The sequence below is a fragment of the Phoca vitulina genome, unplaced genomic scaffold (genome assembly GCF_004348235.1).
Source record: "Phoca vitulina isolate PV1807 unplaced genomic scaffold, GSC_HSeal_1.0 scaffold67, whole genome shotgun sequence".
Taxonomy (NCBI): Eukaryota; Metazoa; Chordata; class Mammalia; order Carnivora; family Phocidae; genus Phoca; species Phoca vitulina.
This window is the reverse complement of record NW_022589770.1, coordinates 5,472,893-5,493,810: the sequence shown is the minus strand read 5'-3', so window position 1 is coordinate 5,493,810 and position 20,918 is coordinate 5,472,893. Positions and strand designations below refer to the sequence as shown.

Below are 20,918 nucleotides of genomic sequence, written 5' to 3'. Positions count from 1 at the left end.
ATAAAAAGCTTTTGCACAGCAAAGTAAACAGTCAACAAAACCAAAAGACAACCGACAGAATGGGAGAAGATACTTGCAAATGACATAGCAGATAAAGGGCTAGTACCCAAAATCTATCAAGAACTTACCAAACTCAACACCCAAAGAACAAATACAAATCAAAACCTCAATGAGATACCACCTCCCACCAGTCAGAATGGCTAAAATTAACAAGTCAGGAAACGACAGATGTTGGCGAGGATGCAGAGAGAGGGGAACCCTCCTACACTGTCAGTGGGAATGCAAGCTGGTGCAGCCACTCTGGAAAAACAGTATGGAGGTTCCCCAAAAAGTTGAAAATAGAGCTACCCTATGACCCAGCAATTGCACTACTGGGTATTTACCCCAGTAAATGTAGGGATCCGAAGGGGCACCTGCACCCCAATGTTTATAGCAGCAATGTCCACAATAGCCAAACTATGGAAAGAACCTAGATGTCCATTGACAGATGAATGGATAAAAAAGATGTGGTATATATATACAACAGTCTACTACTCAGCCATCAAAAAAATGAAATCTTGCCATTTGCAACAATGTGGATGGAACTAGAGGGTATTATGCTAAGTGAAATAAGTCAATCAGAGAAAGACAAGTATCACATGATCTCACTGATATGAGGAATTTGAGAAACAAGACAGAGGATCACAGGGGAAGGGAGGGAAAAATGAAACAAGATGAAACCTGAGAGGGAGACAAACCAGAAGAGACTCTTAATCTCAGGAAACAAACTGAGGGTTGCTGGAGTGGAGGGAGGTGGGTGGGATGGGGTGGCTGGGTGATGGACATTGGGGAGGGTATGTGCTATGGTGAGCACTGTGAATTGTGTAAGACTGATGAATCACAGAACTGTACCCCTGAAACAAATAATACATTATATGTTAATTTTTACAAAGTAAAAAAAAAAAAAAGTAAACAGTTGACCAAAAGACAACCAGCAGAATGGGAGAAGATATTTGCAAACGTCTTATCAGATAAAGGGCTGTTATCCAAAATCTATCAAGAACCTACCAAACTCAACACCCAAAGAACAAATAATCCAATCAAGAAATGGGTAGAAGACATGAACAGACATTTCTGCAAAAAAAGACATCCAAATAGCCAACAAACATGAAAAAATGCTCTACATCACTCTGCATCGGGGAAATACAAATCAAAACCACAATGAGATACCACCACACGCCAGTCAGAATGGCTAAAATTAACAAGTCAGGAAACGACAGATATTGGCAAGGATGTGGAAAAAAGGGAACCCTCTTACCCTGCTAGTGGGAATGCAAGCTGGTGCAGCCACTCTGGAAAACAGTATGGAGGCTCCTCAGAAAGTTGAAAATAGAGCTACCCTATGACCCAGCAATTGCACTACTGGGTATTTACCCAAAAGATACAAATGTAGTGATCCGAAGGGGCACCTGCACCCCAATGTTTATAGCAGCAATGTCCACAATAGCCAAAACACGGAAGGAACACAGATGTCCACTGACGGATGAATGGATAAAGAAGAGGTGGTATATATATACAATGGAATACTACTCAGCCATTAAAAAAATGAAATCTTGTCGTTTGCAACAATGTGGATGGAACTAGAGGGTATTATGCTGAGTGAAATAAGTTAATCAGAGAAAGACAATCATCATATGATCTCACTCATATGTGGAATTTAAGAAACAAAACAGAGGATCATAGGGGAAGAGAGGGGAAAAGTAAAACAAGATGAAATCAGAGAAGGAGACAAACCATAAGAGACTCTTAATCATAGGAAACAAACTGAGGATTGCTGGGGGGGATGGGGTAACTGGGTGTTGGACATTAAGGAGGGCACGTGATGTAATGAGCACTGGGTATTATATAAGACTGATGAATCACTGAATTCTACCCCTGAAACTAATAATACATTGTTAACTGAATTTAAATTTTAAAAATTAAAAAAAAGGACAGTGTGGGCAGTTGATATTGATAAAATATACAAGACAAGGATTCTTATAAGCATCATTATATTTAATATTCTGGCCAAACCAGTGGGGAACAGAGCAAAAATAAGAGGAATAATTACTGAAAAAGAAAGGACAAAATTATCATCATTAGTGAAAGATATAATTATGGTCTTCCAAAGCCCAAAGAACTGAAAAATTCTTAGAATAATTGAATTCAAGAAAGAAGCCAGATAAAAGAAAATTATACCAAAAAATAGCTTTCCTATTTATCATCAGTAACCAAAGAGAAGATATAATGGAGGGAAAAGTGTCTATTCACAGTAATTTCCCAAAAGCAAACTGCCTAGGACTGGACTTAATAAGTGTGCTCAACTTACATGAAGAAAACTGCAAATTTTACAGAAACACACCAAATAACATTTGCCTAGATGAAGTGAGGTCCCTCATTTCTGGATGAGAAGGCTCAATGGGTAAATGTTCTAATATTCCAATTATTTCCAAAATACTTTATAGTTTTAATCCAATCCTGATAAAAATACTTAGGGACTTTTCTTTAATGAACATAAATGATTTAATTCTTTATTGAGAACTAAGATTAGGAGAGAATGGATAAGAAAACTTTGAAGACAAGTGATAAGGAAGAATTTGCCTGTAAAATATTAAAGTGTATTATTGACCTTTCATATTTAGAATAACTGATACTGGCACAGAAATAAGGAGGCATACCTAAGGAACAAAAGAGCTAGCCTTGAAATAGTATACATAATATCTTTTATTCAATAGAAGAAGCATCAAAAATCAATGAAAAATGGGTTCATTATTCAACAAATAGTGCTGAAAATTTTGACTACTTGGGAAAAGAACTGTTCCTGTGTTTCACAATATGATAAAATTCATTTCAGATTGATTAAAAAGGCAAATGTAAACAAGAAAACCTTAAGAATCTAGAAAAAATTATGGATGAAATAGTCATTTGGTCACTTGATGAGGATGGACTGTACAAGTATAAAAATAATAACAAGATTCAAAATCTTCAAATATAGCATAAATTCAGTTGCATAAAACAAAACCAACATTGGTGTGCATGTCTCCTTACCGTGTGTGTGTGTGAGATAAGTGGGAGAAATATAACTCGTTTTGCCTTCTTATTTTGCTTTCTGCGTGTTTTTCAAAAAAATATTCTCTGCAGTGAACATATGACTTTGATATTCATAAAAGAATGTGTTTTATGACATGCCAAATTGCCTATGGAGTAGGTTAATTAATAAAACAAGAAGGTCATTTTAAGGAGTAAAATCCCAAACTGACCTAAAAATATAAACAATAAAGCCCTAACTCAATATAGAGAGGCAAAATAGAAAAATCAGTCAGGAAGAAAAATGGGTCTAATTTTTTAAATGGAGATAAGAAGTCAATAAAAGTGAAAGATTTGGGGTGCCTGGGTGGCTCAGTCTGTTAAGCGTCTGACTCTTGATTTCAGCTTGGGTCGTGATCTCAGGGTCCTGAGATTGAGCCCTGCATCAGGCTCTGCTTTGAGCATGGAGCCTGCTTGAGAGTCTCTCTCTCCTTCTCCTTGTGCTCCGCCCCCCCCCCCACTCACTCTCTCTCTCTCAAAATAAAATAAAATAAAAGTAAAAATCTTTTTGTGTCAAAAAGATGAGAAGATATCTACTAATAGTTAGGAGACCTAGGAATTAGTCTTGGCTCAGTCATAAAACAGCTATGTATGTATGGGCAAGGTATGCAATTTCTCTGACCACCATTATACAACAAGATGTATGGGCTAAGCCAGTTGTTTCCAAACCTAGCTGATGATCCATTTTCTTCCCCAGGTGGCTTTTTTAACTGGCAAAGTATGCACAGTGCTTACTATGTGCCAGGCTTTGTGCCCACTGCTTTATAAGTATTATCTCATTTATTTCTCTCAATTACTCTAAGAAGTAGGTTCTATTATTCCCATTTTAAGATTTTTTAAAATGAGGCATAAAATCCAAAGTCAAATAGCTAGTTAAACAGACATCTGAACCCAGGCAAACTGGGCCCAGCGTTCATGTTCTTAGCTATTAATGTTAGGCTCAGAATCTATCCTTTAAAATTCACCAAGTGGGGCGCCTGGGTGGCTCAGTCGTTAAGCGTCTGCCTTCGGCTCAGGTCATGATCCCAGGGTCCTGGGATCAAGCCCCGCATCGGGCTCCCTGCTTAGCAGGAAGCCTGCTTCTCCTTCTCCCACTGCCCCTGCTTGTGTTCCTGCTTTCACTCTCTCTCTCTCTCTGTCAAGTAAATAAATAAAATCTTAAAAAAATAAATAAATAAAAAATAAAAAAAATAAAATTCAAGTGATTTGCCTAATCAATTTGATCAGACCATCTCAAAGTTTTTTTTTTTAACCTCAATTCTAAAATTTTCTGATCCTGTTTTGTCATTTTCTTATTGTTTTTTAATCTTATAAATTCCTTGGGAGTGACAATGCTCAGTATCTGAGTTTCTTGGGAGATATCTGGTGAGATGTCAAATTTTGAAAGAGGGAGGTCTTTCATGAATGTAATCTTGGATCATCTTATATCAGCACAAAATCCAAGCTGTTTCAGCTGGTACACAGTTGCCCCAAATAAAACAAATTATAGATCATATGAATCAGTTGAGTAGCATGTTAAATATTTCATATAAATTGATTTCATCTTCTACCTTCATTTCAATGTGAGGAGATCAATAGGAGGAAAGGGCAGGAGGAGTTGAAAGAGACTGAAAGATGGAGGAGGCCTTGGGGGGGGCCTGTCTCCTTGATGACCTGGTCTTCCATCTCAGAGTCTAAAAGAGTGAATAGGATATAATCTGCTACACCCATAATACTGGGACTGAGTTTCCCCCTGCTCTCAGTCTCCCACGGCCTCGCCTAGTCGATATGTGGACCCCCTAATTTCCTCTAACAGGTGAAAAGAGGTTATAACAAAGAAGGGGGAATGAAGCCTCAAAGAGAGGGTGCTACAAAAGACCAAATGACAAGCTAAAGAATACTGAAGGGAGAGGGGGAAGAAGGGTAGCATGTAAATGGCCCCAGTCCTTCCTCCATTGCCTTAGTGGTGGCAGAGCTAGAAGAGAGGCAGGGAAGGGAAATTATACACGGATATTCTGCAGTTCTGATGAGTCACTGGGCAGTCCCACCCACGGTAGCTCAGGAACTGGCCCTGGCATGGCAGCCAGCACAAGCGCCCCCATGGAAGTGGCTCTCTTGCTGCGGATCAGCTGGGGACGCAACACATAACCCCCAACTCTACCTTGTATACAATTTTGCTCCTGCCATCTGTGAGGTCCAGCTGGATAGAGATGTAGTCAATGTTGGGAGAAGGGGGATCCGTGTGTTGATAACGAAGGCCCATCAGCAAGAACTCCTCACAGCTCACGTTGACACTTCCCATTTTCTTCAGTCCCAGGGCACAGCTTCCACCTGGACACCTCAGCTCTGTTCCCAGTTCTAGAACATATAGCACTGAGTTAAGACAGTCACTTGAGCATGATTGTAAAATTAAAAAACCAATCCACCCTCCCGTGGATACTAGCTGCCTCAGGAATACCCATGCATACCCTCTAATCATTCACGGAGGGGGTTGGCATTATTCTATAATCCCTCATTTCTTTTCCTGAAAAGAACGGTTGACCAGTTGTCTCCTAAGATCCTTGCCCACTGAAAGTTACACTGAGAGAAAAAATAATAAAATACATATTCTGATGACCAAACATCCCTGATGAATAGGCCACTCGGTCACAACTGGCCTTCCACAGTCTAGTGCTGGTCTTCCTTCACAGCATCCACATCCACAGCTCTGTCATGCACTCTCTCCAAGGCTGTTCTACTCGCTGAAATTCTCTCCCCACTGTGTTCATCACACCCCTGAGTCCTGATACCTCTCCAAGTCCCCTTAGTCTTTTTACTAAACCCTCCTTTAAGTACTCTTTGACCGCCTGAACCAACCTACTCTCTCCCCCTAAAAACCACCATCATCTCTGCAATAGTCTCTCTCTCTCTGCCCAACTTCATTTTACACTCTTGTGGGGTGATACCCAGAGGCCACTTATTTTCTGAGTGGCCTTTTGTACATTTCCCTGATGTATAAAATGAGTATTCTACTTCTTAACCAGATGGTCGTGAACACTAAATGGGAGGACTCATGTGCAAGCATGCCTTTAGTTGTAAATTGTTGCCCAAATTCAAGGTATTACTATGATTGGGATTACTGGTCTTTCCACAGTGCCTAGAACATTATTATGCACATAGGAGGTGCCCAAAATACACTAATTAGATGAATAACAGAAGGAACATTATCCATCAACTCCTCCTGATTTAAACCATGGCTACTGGCCACCTGCTCTACGTCAGACTTACCTGTAATCAAAACATACTTAATAAATACACCACCTACTCTTACTACCACTGCCATTGTCACTATGAATAATAACAGCTGACAATCACTGAGCCCCTGCTATGGGCCCCACACCGTGTGAAGCCCACTTCGTGCATGTGATCTCATTTACTCCAGCTTGCCGCAAACTTGTGGAACAGCTACTATCCTTGCTCATTTTACGGAGGCTTCACCAGGTTAGATAACTTACCTAAAATCACATAGGAAATAAAGAGCAGAAGCAGTTTCAAACCCAGGTCTCACTGATTCCAAAGTCCATACTCTTAACCACCAGCCTACATTGTTCAACCAGCAACAAATTATTATATCAAGTAAAAATTTCTGTCACAGTGGAAGATGACTATGAACAGATGTTTTTGTCAGTTCTAATAACAATCAGATATGTATTAAAACATACATATGAGGGGTGCCTGGGTGGCTCAGTCGGTTAAGCATCCGACTCTTGGTTTCGGCTCAGGTCATGATCTCAGGGTCGTGAGATCGAGCCCCGAATCAGGCTCCATGCTCAGCAGGGAGTCTGTTTGAGATTCTCTCTCCCCTTCTCCCTCTACCTCTCCACCATTCTCTCTCCCTCTCCCCTCCCCCTCTCTCTCATAAATAAATAAATCTTTAAAAAAACAACAATAATAACAAAAAAGAACAGCATACATACGAGACTCAGGGAAAAAACTGTGTGGCTGATCTCCACGAGGTTTTTCTGGCCGAGGCTCCAGCAGGACCATCTGACCATGGGCTGGCAGCCGGCTTCCCACAGGATCCAGCCTGACCGTACACTCCAGGCCGGCTGTCTTCTCGTAATCAAATCTGAGCAGGTTCTTATCAATGGCTCTGGACAAGCCATAGAATTCAGACACCTCCAGGACATTGTTACTCCTACGGATGATGTTACAGTCGGGTTCCAGGAGATAGACCCGCAGGATAAAGGTTTCCGTGAAGGTATCTGTCTCAGTAAATCTGTGGAGAGAACAGAGCCAAGCGATGTTTACTAGCGCTCAGGTACTTCCGGTAGCTAATGATTGACCTTTACAAAATGCGCCTATGGGGTAGAGTTTGGATTTTGTTATCTACTCTACTCCCAATCTCTGTTCTTTTCCTTTCTTCTTATCTTGGTGTCAACTCCTTTTTCTGCCATCTCCCACGCCAATGAGCTTTCTTTCAACACCTTCTCTCAAACCCACCATCTATGCTGATATATAATAACAGCTGGGAGCTCAGAGTCTCACTGCTAGCACATCTATAATTTAAGAGTACCAAGCTTGTGTAATTAATTTATGGATTGATTTTGATTCAGGAGTGAAAGGGTGAGGAGTTTCTGAAGCAGCAACACCTTTTTGCTCTTCAGAAACCTATGAGAGACATTGTTAATTCCATTTTACAGAGGGGGAAACTGAGGCATAGAGAGGCCAAGTAGCGCCAAAGGGACTGAAGAGGAGGTGAGTGGGGGAATAAGCATGTTCTCTGATTTTCTGCCTCCAACGTCTCTGAATATTCTATTTCAAATGTCCTCAAGACCAAGAGGAACAGCAGCTCCTGTGACTTGGTCCTTCTCACCTGCTCCTCCACCCTCTCTGTCCCTTCGAAACTCAAGGAAGAAGTGGGAGAAGCCAGAATCCACCAGCTTTTCCAGCCCTTCCAGGCAAGCTGTCCAACGTTAGTTTTTTAACTCTAAAATCTTAGAAAGATCAAACAGCCCTATATGCTGTGATAAAGAATCCTTGGGTACTATTTCATTTTTGGAGCACAGCCTCTCTTTCAGCACTTGTTCACATTACCATTATCTACCCACATTTTGCATCAGATTAAGAGCACCAAAAATCCATGCATCCTCATCCTTGTGTTCCCTATGCCCAGCATAGGGCCTTGAGTTTTAGTGGGTGATTTTAAGTGTCTGTAGAACAATTCAATGTCCTAGTGTCTTCTATAAAACTCTTTGCAATAGTAGTATAGTACTTCAGGGAAATTCGCACTAAGATATTTTAGCCAAATATTCATAACAGCAATAAAACCAAGTAAAAATCTATCTAAAAGCCTACTCCACGGGGCGCTTGGGTGGCTCAGTCAGTTAAGCATCTGAAGGCAGATGCCTTCGGCTCAGCTCATGATCCCAGAGTCCTGGGATCGAGCCCCACATCAGGCTCTCTGCTCAGCAGGGAGTCTGCTTCTCCCTCTCCCTCTGCCTAGAGCTCCACCTGCTTGTGCTCTCTATCAAATAAATAAATAAAATCTTGAAAAAAAAAAAAGCCTACTCTACCTACTGCATTGTCAGTTACCTCTATGAAGTGAGCAATACCATAACCATGAGCTTAATTTTTAAATTAATTTTTGAGACATAATTCACATACCATAAAAATCACCTTTTTAAAGTATACAACTCAGTGGTTTTTAGTATACTCACAAGGTTGTGCAACCATCACAACTACCTAATTCCAGAACATTTTTATCCCCCCAAAAAGAAATCCATATCCATTAGCAATCACTCCCCATTTGCCCTTCCCCCAGCCCCTGGCAATCACTAATCTGCTTCCTGTGTTTTATGGATTTGCCTTTTCTAGAAAAGTGACCTTTTGTGTCTGGTGTCTTTCATTTCACATGATGGTTTCAAGGTTCATCCATGTTGTAGCGTGCATCAGTACTTCATCCCATTTCATTTTATGGCTGAATAATATTCCATTGTATGGATACCCCACATTTTGTTCATACATTCATCAGTTGGGTTCTTTCAACTTTTTAGCTATTATGAATAATGCTGCAATGAAGATTTGTGTGCAAGTTTGGGGGGAAATACAGGTTTTTGTTTCTCTTATGTATATATTTAGAATTGCTGGCTCACACAGTTACTCTGTACTTAACTTTATAATTGATTTTGTAAACATTTTTATCATTTAATATGTTTACAATTAGAAGATACTCGGCCACTTATTGACTAAGCAGCTGATAATAAAAATAAAGACTATCATTCAATTTTGGAATATATTTTCCTAGTTCTCATTAAGAATTTGTATTTTGTAATTTTCATTTCCCATTATAAGCGGGAAGGTGGATCATCAGAGACCCCTGTATAAGAACTCTAAAGGGGAACAGGACAGAAATTTGCCACAGAAAAGCCCCCCGGACGATGATACAAATAAAGAGAATTGAAAGTAGACAACAATTCTTGCCTCACCTACTTAGGTCCCCAATTTCTACTGATTGCTTGCTTGTTTGGAATCTAGCAACTAGCCTCATGATAACATCGATCTACAGAGAAGTACACAGAATGGTTACGCGTGCTGCTTACCTGTACAGTCTGAGCTTCACTGCGTCTTCATCAAGAATCGGGCAACCATTGTGAGTATACTTTACTTCATTGGGAAGGAAATGGCAGTCAAAGACCTAGTTCATGCGAAGAAATGGATAAATATATGTGAAAAAATTGGTACAAGATTTGATTTTTCTGGCAATAGAGTACTGCCTGGGGAAATTATGGTCTGTTAGTGGGGTGTGTCTATGTATGTATGCGTGTGCTTGCGCGTGTGCGTGTTATCACCACCACCTCTACCCACCGCCGTGCCCGTTCCCATCCTGCTTATATAGGTGTGTCTTATTGTGAGAATATCTAAACTATGAAAATCCAAGCAGATCAAGCAGATATATTAAGGAGTAATTACCTCTTGAAATGATTCTTTGTTTACAGTTTATAGTACATTTAAACTGTGGTTCCATTTATCAAAATATAATACACCCACCCCCTTTCAGGGGTTCATAGCAACTGAGTTAGAGGTCTACCTGCATGTACGCATGAAAAGGCATGCATTACCCCTCAACAAACACGTTGTATTACTTACATTATGTATCTTTGTCTTTTCCTTTTCTTTCTTTCTTTTCTAAATAGCATTTTTATATTCAAAAATGAAGCCACTGACTACGGACACTGTTGTGGTTGATCAGAGCCAAACATGACCCAGAGTTGCTTCTCATACACTTGCAAAAGACTGCTTTACTGGTTACTAATAGCAGAAATGGTTGATGAGGGGTGCTTGGGTGGTTAAGCATCTGCCTTCAGCCTGGGTCATGATCCCGGGGTCCTGGGACTGAGTCCCGCCTAGGGCTCCATGCTCAGTGGGGAGCCTGCTTCTCCCTCTCCCGTTCTCCCTCCCCGCCCCCCCCAATCAGGCTCTAATAAATAAATAAAATCTTAAAAAAAAATGGTTGATGAGACAAATAGCAAGCTAAAGGTAATTTCTTCTATTCAAATAAAATTAGAATTAACTGAATCACCTCACTCAGAACTATTAAGGAAATTGCTAACTGTTGTATTTGGGGAACCCTAATTCTCAAAAGAAGAATTTTCTCTCCCAACCACACCACAATTCTCATTCCGCCCTGCCTGACTCGGCAGAGTGTTAAGAAATAGCCTTGCAGTATTGGCACACCGTCACTGTTGAGTCCATGGTCTGTAGCCTATACTTTGTCACAGGCTCAATCATTGACAGGCAACATCGTCCTCTTTGAGAAGACAGTATTACTAATACGAATGATCTTCTTTTCCCACAGACATCATTGGTTCCTCTTTTTAACTGACAACAAGGAAGGAGATAAAGGAAAGACCTTCCCCGTATCACTGACAAATAGTCATGGTGACAAAGAGACAATCTGCTTTGTTAAAAGAAACATCTGTTTTATGTTTCATAATATGTTTTCCTTTTATAAAAGGCGACAACCATAATTGTCCATAAATTTACTAACTAAAACAAAGGAGAGCTAAATCCTTTTCTAATTACTGTCTAGCCTTGGTTTTTTCCACTTCAACTGCTTTTCAATTACAATTTATAATTAAATTGTCACACATTCCTAACTCATTACTCACTTTAATGACAGTAAGCTGGTTCAACCTAGAGATGTTTTCTTACGGCTGTATTTCTGATTCAAAAAAGCAAGCTCAGCTCTAAACTGAGGTGCTTTTCCACCCAGGAAATTTCTTGCTTTGAAACAGGTGTGAGAAGTGCTGTGTGTGAGGAAGTCTTGTCCTAAAACATGAGGAAAACATATTGCCACCGACCTCATCCAATTGACTATATCAAGAGGGTTATCTAAACAGAAGATACTGGTGTGAGCCAAGTGAAATCCCTCTCCAAATATCCAATAGGAAAATGAACCTGTTGGTCCTAAGACAAACTTCAGTAATGAAATGAAAACACTAATTGAACAGATGTTAAACAAAACATTTTCTGTGCAAATCAAATAAAACTGTTCATTACACAGCAGGGTGTTGTTAATACAGTCATCTTGCTAGAAATGGGTTCACATAAGCCTTGCTTTCAGCTGACTGGTAAGTGCTATTAAAGAATAATGTTTAGGCTTTGTGTGTATGCGCGCACATTCGGCTATGTTTAACTTCAAAAACGCCATAAGAAATAAATCCTTGGGGAGAGTTGCATTAAAAATAGGCACACATTCCCCCCCCAAAAAAACCAGACTTTACTTAGGAATCTGGTTTCCGTTGAAATTGTCATAATAAAGTAGAAAGATCATCTGGCAGTTTGAGAAAGTTTTCTGAGGACACAGACTTCCTTATGGTACAAATATCTGACAGAAAGATAATGAAACTCCACAGTTCAATGGCCTCCTTTTCCACACAATAAATTTTAGAAGATACAAGTCCCGTATTTACTTTAGACCAGATAAATCCATTTGAGCTGCCACATTGACCTCCAGAAATGCGCTCACTGAACATTTTCTTGCACTGAAGTCACAGCACTCGAGCGGACAAGCTGGGACTTTTTGGAGCCCCCTCCGTGGCCTACCCATCTAGACTTCCCTAAACCAGGCAGGCATGCTGTTTCTGCTCCATATTCTTTCTATTAACTGGATTTTGGCCTTCAAATCAGAGAAAGTTTGGAATGGAGATCTCTTGCAACTCTTGACCCCCAAATAAGTGTTTTACCTGATTGTAGTCACTTAGACCCCCTTTTGCTCTCTAGTATCTCAGAGCCGACCAGATGGCGAAGACCATTAAAACAACACCAATAATACATAATGGAGACAATTTCGTTACTTGCAGAGAAAGCACTATAGATATGTTTATAAGTCATAGGCTATTGGGAATAGGGAGAGGATACCCCTCAGAGGCTGACTTAAGGAACAGCACATTCTCCCCAAATTACTTTCTAAGGAGGGAGAATCTGGTGAAGAATAGGGCTTTTGTTTTGCATGCTTAGGGCCAGAGATAGGTGATATGAATAAGCTCAGCTGCAGAAAATGGAATCTTAACCATAGGGACTCGGTTTGTAAAAAGCAAATCCTTGGAGTTTTGGAGAGCAATAGAGGACCCATAGGTTGCCCCAGCATACACCAGGAAGAATTTTTTTCTCTTCCCCCACAAAATATTCAGCCTCACTTCTAAATAAATGTTGAACAATTTTTTAAAATATATTGATTGGAAGGGGTACCAAATTATGAGTTCATTACTTTATAAGGCACCCACATATATCCATGCAGCCACAGACACCGGTGTTCTAGGATTAGGGTCCTCTACTGCTTTCCAAAACTCCAAGGATTTGCTTTTAACAAACCGAGTCCCTATGATTAGGATTCTATTTTCTGCAGCTGAGCTTATCCATATCACCTACTCGTTGCATTTAGTGCATCTGGGTTGCAGTTATGAGCTATCCCAGGTCTCTCCTCTTTCCAACCAAACACACTTTCACCGGACACCTGGGTGGCTCAGTCGCTTAAGCATCTGACTTAGGCTCAGGTCATGATCTTGGGGTCCTGGGATGGACCCCAAGATCAGCAGGGAGTCTGCTTGTCCTTCCCCCTGCACGTGTGCTGTCTCTCAAATAAACAAAATCTTAACACCCACACCCCCACCCACACACACTTTTGCAGTGCAAATCGTGTTGGGAGCAAGTGTGAAGATGTTGCAATTCCCAAACACTCGGGAATACACCCCTTAGGAACTGGGGCCATTACTGTATTCAGACAGTTGGCAGGTGCCCATCAGAAGCTCTAATAAAAGAAAATCTCATGGGAAACTGGAGAGAGACATTTGGTTGCTAACACATCTGGAATACTCCCTAAGTGAGAGTTGTGATGTGTTTCAGAGTTGGACTGTCCTCTGAGTGCGGTAAGTGGAACAGCTTGCGATAGCCACTTGAGTTAGCATCTAAGTCTCCTGAAGTTCGTCTCTACATCATCTAGTACCTCTGTTGAGGTAACCTCCTGGGATAAAATTCTTCGGCCAAATGAAGAAGAAACTTAATGTTCACAGTTCACAAATAATGGTGCATGTTTCCAGAAGCAGCACCAGCCAGTGTGGAACATTCTCAAAATTGCCTGCATTGGGAGGAAGTTAAACCACAGTAGGGACAAGTCATAAAACCAGAAGCAATTTCCTTATTGTGTAGAGAGGTAAACCCCTACTTCAAGCAAATACAATACATGATAATACAGACTTTTTTTTAACCCAATGACTTAGAAGGTGACTCTTCATCCTACAAAAGGATTGCGCCTAGAATACTCTTAAACGACGAGGTCTCCAAGATCGTGACTAAAGGAAAACATTTGTCTACAGACATTTTTGAAGAACAATGAATATTTAAAGGGAAGTATTTTCACCTCTCTTTTCCACGTCTCTCCTCCCACTCAACGGAATGTTCTAGTGATGGAAACAGATAAAAATATCTTCACATCTTACTTGTGCTATTCTGCGATCACAAGTGGGGCCTAAAACACATCTTGAAATCTGATATCTTATCCAAAGGCATCCTGACTAGGAATGGATGAGATCATTTGGGGCAAGAATAATCCCATAAAGACTGACCATATCACACCACACAGGAGACGACCCACTCCAGCCCTTGGAAGTCTGTCCCTGCTTTGTTTCCTCTCTCTCTCTCTCTCTCTCTCTCTCTCTCTCACACACACACACACACACACACACTCACTCACTCACATTCATACACATGACTGAATAGAAAAATCTCAGGTAGGACCTACCTGTGGGGTGAGTTTCCCAACCCTTTGAGTCATTGGCTCATTCATCACAACTTCCACTTTGCAAGCATCTTTTTCTTTGGGGATGGCAAACTTCAGGTCATCTCCCGACAGGAAGGTAGAGCTGCCCTTCAGCAGCCTGAGCCCACGATTAAGGCTGATGAAGGTGGCACCGGCCCAGCCTAGGAGCAACAGCAGGGGCAAAGCACCGGGCCCACCCCAGGTCGGAGCGCTCATGCCGTCAGGGGCCAACTCCGTTTGTCCACCGGCGAAATCCCTTCAACAAAAGAGGGTTTCTGTGCTTCCTCCAGAGATGTTAGCTCATAGTCCAAGGGGCAGGGCAAGGGGTCCTGACAATGTGCCCCAAGATCTTAACATGCCCCTTTCATTTCAAACCCAGACAAGGAGGCTTTTCAGGCAATCCCAGGGTGTTTAATAAAACTCGCTGATCACTCCTGACAACGCCGGCAGATGAATGTGCCTCCCAAGTGCTTTTCTAATCCTGCAAATGAGAGGAGAGGTTGTAGGAAAACGAGAGAGAGACCAGAAGGTTTGTGTGGCTATTCAAAAGATCCCTGCCGGCAAAGGAATCTTTCAACCAGCCTATAATTTCAGCTAAATTAAAAACAAATAAACTAACTTGACCTCCAGGCCCATGTGAAAGACAGAGAAGCCATTTCATTACCCTGCTTGTAACTCCCGCTTCCGGATTCAACGTGCCCCTTGTGTCCCACCCCCTCCACCCCGTGGGGATGTCACTTGTGTGGTCCCACAGGAGCCAGCCAGCCTCACCGCCCAAGTGCAGCGCCTGGTCACCTGCGTTCAGAAGGAGTTGAGCTCTGCTTCTGTTTCCTCATCTGTTAAATGAGGACTGCCTAATTTGTAGAAGAGAGCTGACAGAATTATTTGCACGCTGGTTCAAACGCTGATTAATTCTAAATCATCACGACCCAAATAAGAAACGAGCTTCGTCATTTGTCCCATGAGCACAGCTCTGACATTGCTGGACAATGAAGACACCTGAGAAGCACTTGAGCGGAACCTGGAGAACAGATATTTTTCTAAGTGAACATTTGAGGGTTTTGCTGACGTGTCAAAGGGACTAGGAATTAAGTCACACGGCTTCACTAGACACAGCTAATGACTCGGCGTATGCATACATATCCGTATTATCTACGCCGCCAATTACATTATGATGCACTGAATCTGCACAAATGGGGTCTTTGTTCCTCCTTTAACCACTTAGAATTTCAAGATTATTTCTCTGTGTTCCATAACAACAGAAATGACTCTGCAAAATAAGATGTATTGCAATAAATACTTAAGTTCAGGGTATAGTTGGGTGAACCAATGGTGGTTTGCTATGCCCACAGGAAGTCTTTACAGTTTCATGATTTCAACAAATTTCTGTATATAACCAATGGATACTCAAAATGTTTGACCAAAGGGTGTACACAAAAATTTATCCATATCTAATACATCAAGGGAAGACTCATTCTCTTGTCACTGTTTGAAACCATTCATTTCTGAGGCAGTACACGAGTCACCTGATATCTAAGGGGGGTGTGCACTTTACAGAGCAGCCTTTTTTTTTTAATGGTGTCAGTCTGAAACTGAAACAGTTCCCACACTCCCACTGACAGTGTTGCCCACACTCCGGTTGAATTAGGTTGGCTTATTTGGGCAGAAATGCAAACCTGGTTGTTGAGCCTTCACTGCAAAGTCAAACCTGGTTTCCATTCACGTTTGGCATCTAAGACCACTCCAAAAAAGCAGTACATTCAGAGAGAAGAGAGTGGCTAAGTGTTTCCCAAAATGGAGAGATAAGGGGGAAAAACTTTGCTTTCTGAGAATTAAATCAACTTGTAAAGGCTGTAAGGATGGCACGCTCTCGTGTACCCCTTTTATCTCACTGTTACCTCCCTTCTCTTTTACTGCTTCTTCCTAAATCCCCTGACTTTTTAACGTGGGGAGCCTAGGGTGCAGTCCTCAGACCTGGTTTTTGTCTACCCTCATTCCCTAATGATCTCATTCCTTGGCTTTAAATACCACTTATATGCTAATGAGTCCCAAATTTGTATCTCTAACCTCCTCCCTTAACTCTGGATTCCATATGCCACTGTCTATGTGACATCTCCCTGGGGGTATTTAATGGGCATCTCATTCTTCATGTCGCCAAATTTGTGCTCTTGGTCTTCCCTCCCTCCCTCTCTCCGATCTCAGTTAATGGCATCCAACTTTTCTGGTGTTTGGTCTACAGCTAAACAACAGCAACAAAATCCTGTTTGTTCATTGCAGTGGACACACCTTAGGGTGACCTCCAATAATTGCGGCCCCATAGCATCCAGAAGTTCCCTCCCCTTGAGTGAGAGCAGAACCTGTGAGGCTTCCAACCAACAGAATTAGGCACAGGTGATGGGATGTTGTTCCCATGGTTACACTATGTAATATAAGAATCTCTCTTAGCAGGCTGGGGCTCCAGGCTCTCCTGATGACCTTGAAGCAGGAAGCCTCCGTGAATTCCAGCGTCACAAGGAAATGAATTCTGCCAACAGCCTGAACAAGTTCGGAAGAAGATTCATCCTAAATCAAGCCTCCAGATAACACTAGCATCCAGGGGCACCTGGGTGGTCAGTCGTTAACCGTCTGCCTTCGGCCCAGGTCATGGTCCCCAGGGTCCTGGGATCGAGCCCTGCATCGGGCTCCCTGCTCAGCTGGAAGCCTGCTTCTCCCTCTGCCACTCCCCCTGCTTGTGTTCCCTCTCTCGCTGTGTCTCTCTCTGTCAAATAAATAAATAAAATCTTAAAAAAAAAAAGGAGAGACTAGCATCCAGCTGATGCCTTGACTGCAGCCTGAAGCAAGGAACCCAGGTAAGCTGTGACCAGATTCCCGACCAATGTCAACTGTGAGATAAGAAATTTGTGTTGTTTTAAGCCACGAAGTCTGTAGTAATTTGCTTACACGGCAATATAAATTGAATGCACTCTTCTTCAAAACATATCCAGACTCCAACCACTTCTCACTTCCATTGTTGTTACAAAGGTGCAAGCCACATCATCAACTCTTTGTTGGATGACTGCAAATAGCATGCACTTCGACTTCCCTCCTTCTCCTCTTGCCTCCCCTATAGGCATTCTTCAGCATGGCAGCCAAGGGTCCTATTAAATATTACTGAGGTCACTTCCACGCCCCAAACCTCCAATGGCCTCTCATCTTAGTGTAAAAGCCATAAGGCAACCAGGTATGTAATGTGTTTCGCCCTTACTTCTCTCATCTTCTCTTCTGTTTGTCCTCCCTTCACTTCCTCTACTCTAGCCCCACTAGCATCACTGCCTTTCCTCAAACATATCAAGATTAGCCTTCTCCTACGGGAACCCTCCTACACTGTTGGTGGGAATGCAAGCTGGTGCAGCCACTCTGGAAAACAGTATGGAGGTTCGCCAAAAAGTTGAAAATAGAGCTACCATACGATCCAGCAATTGCACTACCGGGTATTTACCCCAAAGATACAAATGGAGGGATCAAGGGGTACGTGCACCCCAATGTTTATAGCAGCAATGTCCACAATAGCCAAACTGTGGAAAGAGCCAAGAGTCCATCGACAGATGAATGGATAAAGAAGATGTGGTATATATCTACAATGGAATATTATGCAGCCATCAAAAGGAATGAGATCTTGCCATTTGCAATGATGTGGATGGAATTGGAGGGTATTATGCTGAGTGAAATAAGTCAATCAGAGAAAGACATGTATCATATGACCTCACTGATATGAGGAATTCTTAATCTCAGGAAACGAGGGTTGCTGGAATGGTGGGGGGTGGGAGGGTTGGGGTGGCTGGGTGATAGACATTGGGGAGGGTATGTGCTATGGTGAGCACTGTGAATTGTGCAAGACTATTGAATCACAGATCTGTACCTCTGAAACAAATAATATATGTTAAAAAAAAAAAAAAGAAGAAGAAAATAGCAGAAGGAGAAGAATGAAGGGGGGGAAATCGGAGGGGGAGATGAACCATGAGAGACTATGGACTCTGAAAAACAAACTGAGGGTTCTAGAGGGGAGGGGGGTGGGAGGATGGGTTAGCCTGCTGATGGTTATTAAAGAGGGCACGTTCTGCATGGAGCACTGGGTGTTATACACAAACAATGAATCATGGAACACTACATCAAAAACTAATGATGTAATGTATGGTGATTAACATAATAAAAAAATATATATATGTTAAAAAAAAAAGAAGATAGCAGGAGGGGAAGAATGAAGGGGGGTAAATTGCAGGTGGAGATGAACCATGAGAGACGATGGACTCTGAAAAACAAACTGAGGGTTCTAGAGGGGAGGGGGGTGGAAAGATGGGTTAGCCTAGTGATGGGTATTAAAGAGGGCACGTTCTGCATGGAGCACTGGGTATTATCCACAAACAATAAATCATGGAACACTACATCAAAAACTAATGATGTAATGTACAGTGATTAACATAACAATAAAAATTTTTTTAAAAACTTGGAAGCAAAAAAAAAGAAAGAAAGAAAGAAAATAGAGCTACCATATGATCCAGCAATTGCACTACTGGGTATTTACCCCAAAGGTACAAATGTAGGGATCCGAAGGGGTATGTGCACCCCGATGTTTACAGCAGCAATATCCACAATAGCCAAACTATGGAAAGAGCCATGATGTCCATCAATAGATGAATGGATAAAGAAGATGTGGTATATATATACAATGGAATATTATGCAGCCATCAAAAGGAATGAAATCTTGCCATTTGCAACAACGTGGATGGAACTGGAGGGTATCATGCTGAGTGAAATAAGTCAATCAGAGAAAGATATGTATCATATGATCTCACTGATATGAGGAATTCTTAATCTCAGGAAACAAACTGAGGGTTGCTGGAGTGGGGGGTGGGGTGGGAGGGATGGGGTGGCTGGGTGATAGACACTGGGGAGGGTATGTGCTATGGTGAGCACTGTGAATTGTGTAAGACTATTGAATCACAGACCTGTACCTCTGAAACAAACAATACATTATATGTTAAAAAAAAAAAAAAAAAAGAAGATAGTAGGAAGGGAAAAATGAAGGGGGGGAAATCGGAGGGGGAGACGAACCAGGAGAGATTATGGACTCTGAGGAACAAACTGAGGGTTCTAGAGGGGAGGGGGATGGGGGGATGGGTTAGCCTGGTGATGGGTATTAAAGAGGGCACGTTCTGCATGGAGCACTGGGTGTATATGCAAACAATGAATCATGGAACACTACATCAAAAACTAATGATGTAATGTATGGTGATTAACATAACAAAAAATGTTAAAAAAAATAAAGTGGCTTTATATGTCAAAAAAAAAAGAGGTAGAGGTGATTAAGAGTACACTCATTGTGATGAGCACTGAGTAATGTACAAAAATGCTGAATCATTACATTGTACATCTGAAACTAATATAACGCTCTATGTTAATTATACTTCAATTTAAATTTAAATATAAATAAATAACAAAACTGGGGGGATTAATAAAGTGGATTTAAGTTAAAAATAGCCAACTCAGAATCAACCCATTCCCACCCACCCAAACATAGAGAGATTTTGATATCCTTGCCTAGAATGGTGAAGAAAGCCAATGAGACTTTTCTAACTTCTACTTCACATTAAAACCTAAAATACCAGTCAGAATGAACTTAGAAGCCATCGTGGAATCTTTTTGATGGATTTTTAAAATCATCATTATTTTCACCCGAACGAATTTCCAAAGTAATTCATATAAATCAAATGTAAAAATTTAAAGTGTAAACCTGTAGCTGAATATAATTATCCATAGGACAACTGAATCGAAACCAAATCATATGTGACATAAATAGCTCCAAATGAACTGGCAATCAGGGGAACTGTATCCACAGAGAACAATTAGCTGTCCAAACTCAGGCAAAGTGGTTCTCTTCTCTGTGTTTTAGTTGAGGAAATTAAGACTTTGGCAGACTTCACCAAGGACCTCAGATACACTGTTTCCTCTGACCTTAGCAGCTCCTGGGAGAGAGAGAGAAGTCTAATTGCTGAAGGAGTCAACATCCTAAGAGGTCATAACCGGACACAGCAGAGCCTGGGGGAAGCAGGTCTTGGAGTCCTAACATAGGGCTCTTTCCTCCTGTGTGCTAGTGATCTCATTCTATTCTCTCCAACAGAGAGAAGTTGAACCATATAGACCACAAAAGAAGCGCTGGGAAGACACAGTCATAAAAAAACAGTTTTTCTTTTTGAGAAGCTCATAACCTCTTTTGGAGTTTAACTGTTCAATGATCCCACAAGAGTGAAAAATCTTTGGCAATCTTGCCCAACACAGGATTTACAGAGAGATTTCTCTCAAATAGGGAAAACAGAATCATGCAGAAGAAATAGCTTCTGACTTCTAAGACTGTTTTTTCTTTAGCAAATAATTGTGCGTGTCTTCCTTTCCCCATTTTTTGATTACCTACTATATACAGGCACTGAGCTCTATTCTCTATATGTATATTTTTATTTATTTCTCACAAAAACCCTACAGAGCATTTTCTACTATTATT

At 41.3% G+C, this 20,918-nt stretch overlaps 1 protein-coding gene across 8 annotated transcripts in view; it reads right to left on the bottom strand.

Annotated features, from left to right (window-relative positions):
* Positions 1–20,918, bottom strand: part of FREM1 (FRAS1 related extracellular matrix 1) — a 143,067-nt gene that overhangs the window by 104,514 nt on the left and 17,635 nt on the right. For all 8 annotated transcript variants that reach the window (XM_032392475.1, XM_032392474.1, XM_032392477.1 and 5 more), the window contains 4 exons: positions 14,366–14,864; positions 9,666–9,760; positions 7,041–7,342; positions 5,246–5,442 (listed from right to left, as the gene is read on the bottom strand). In XM_032392475.1, the coding sequence (XP_032248366.1) occupies positions 5,246–5,442; positions 7,041–7,342; positions 9,666–9,760; positions 14,366–14,599 (828 nt within the window). In that variant the 5' untranslated portion in view covers positions 14,600–14,864. The remainder of the gene's footprint in view (positions 1–5,245; positions 5,443–7,040; positions 7,343–9,665; positions 9,761–14,365; positions 14,865–20,918) is intronic.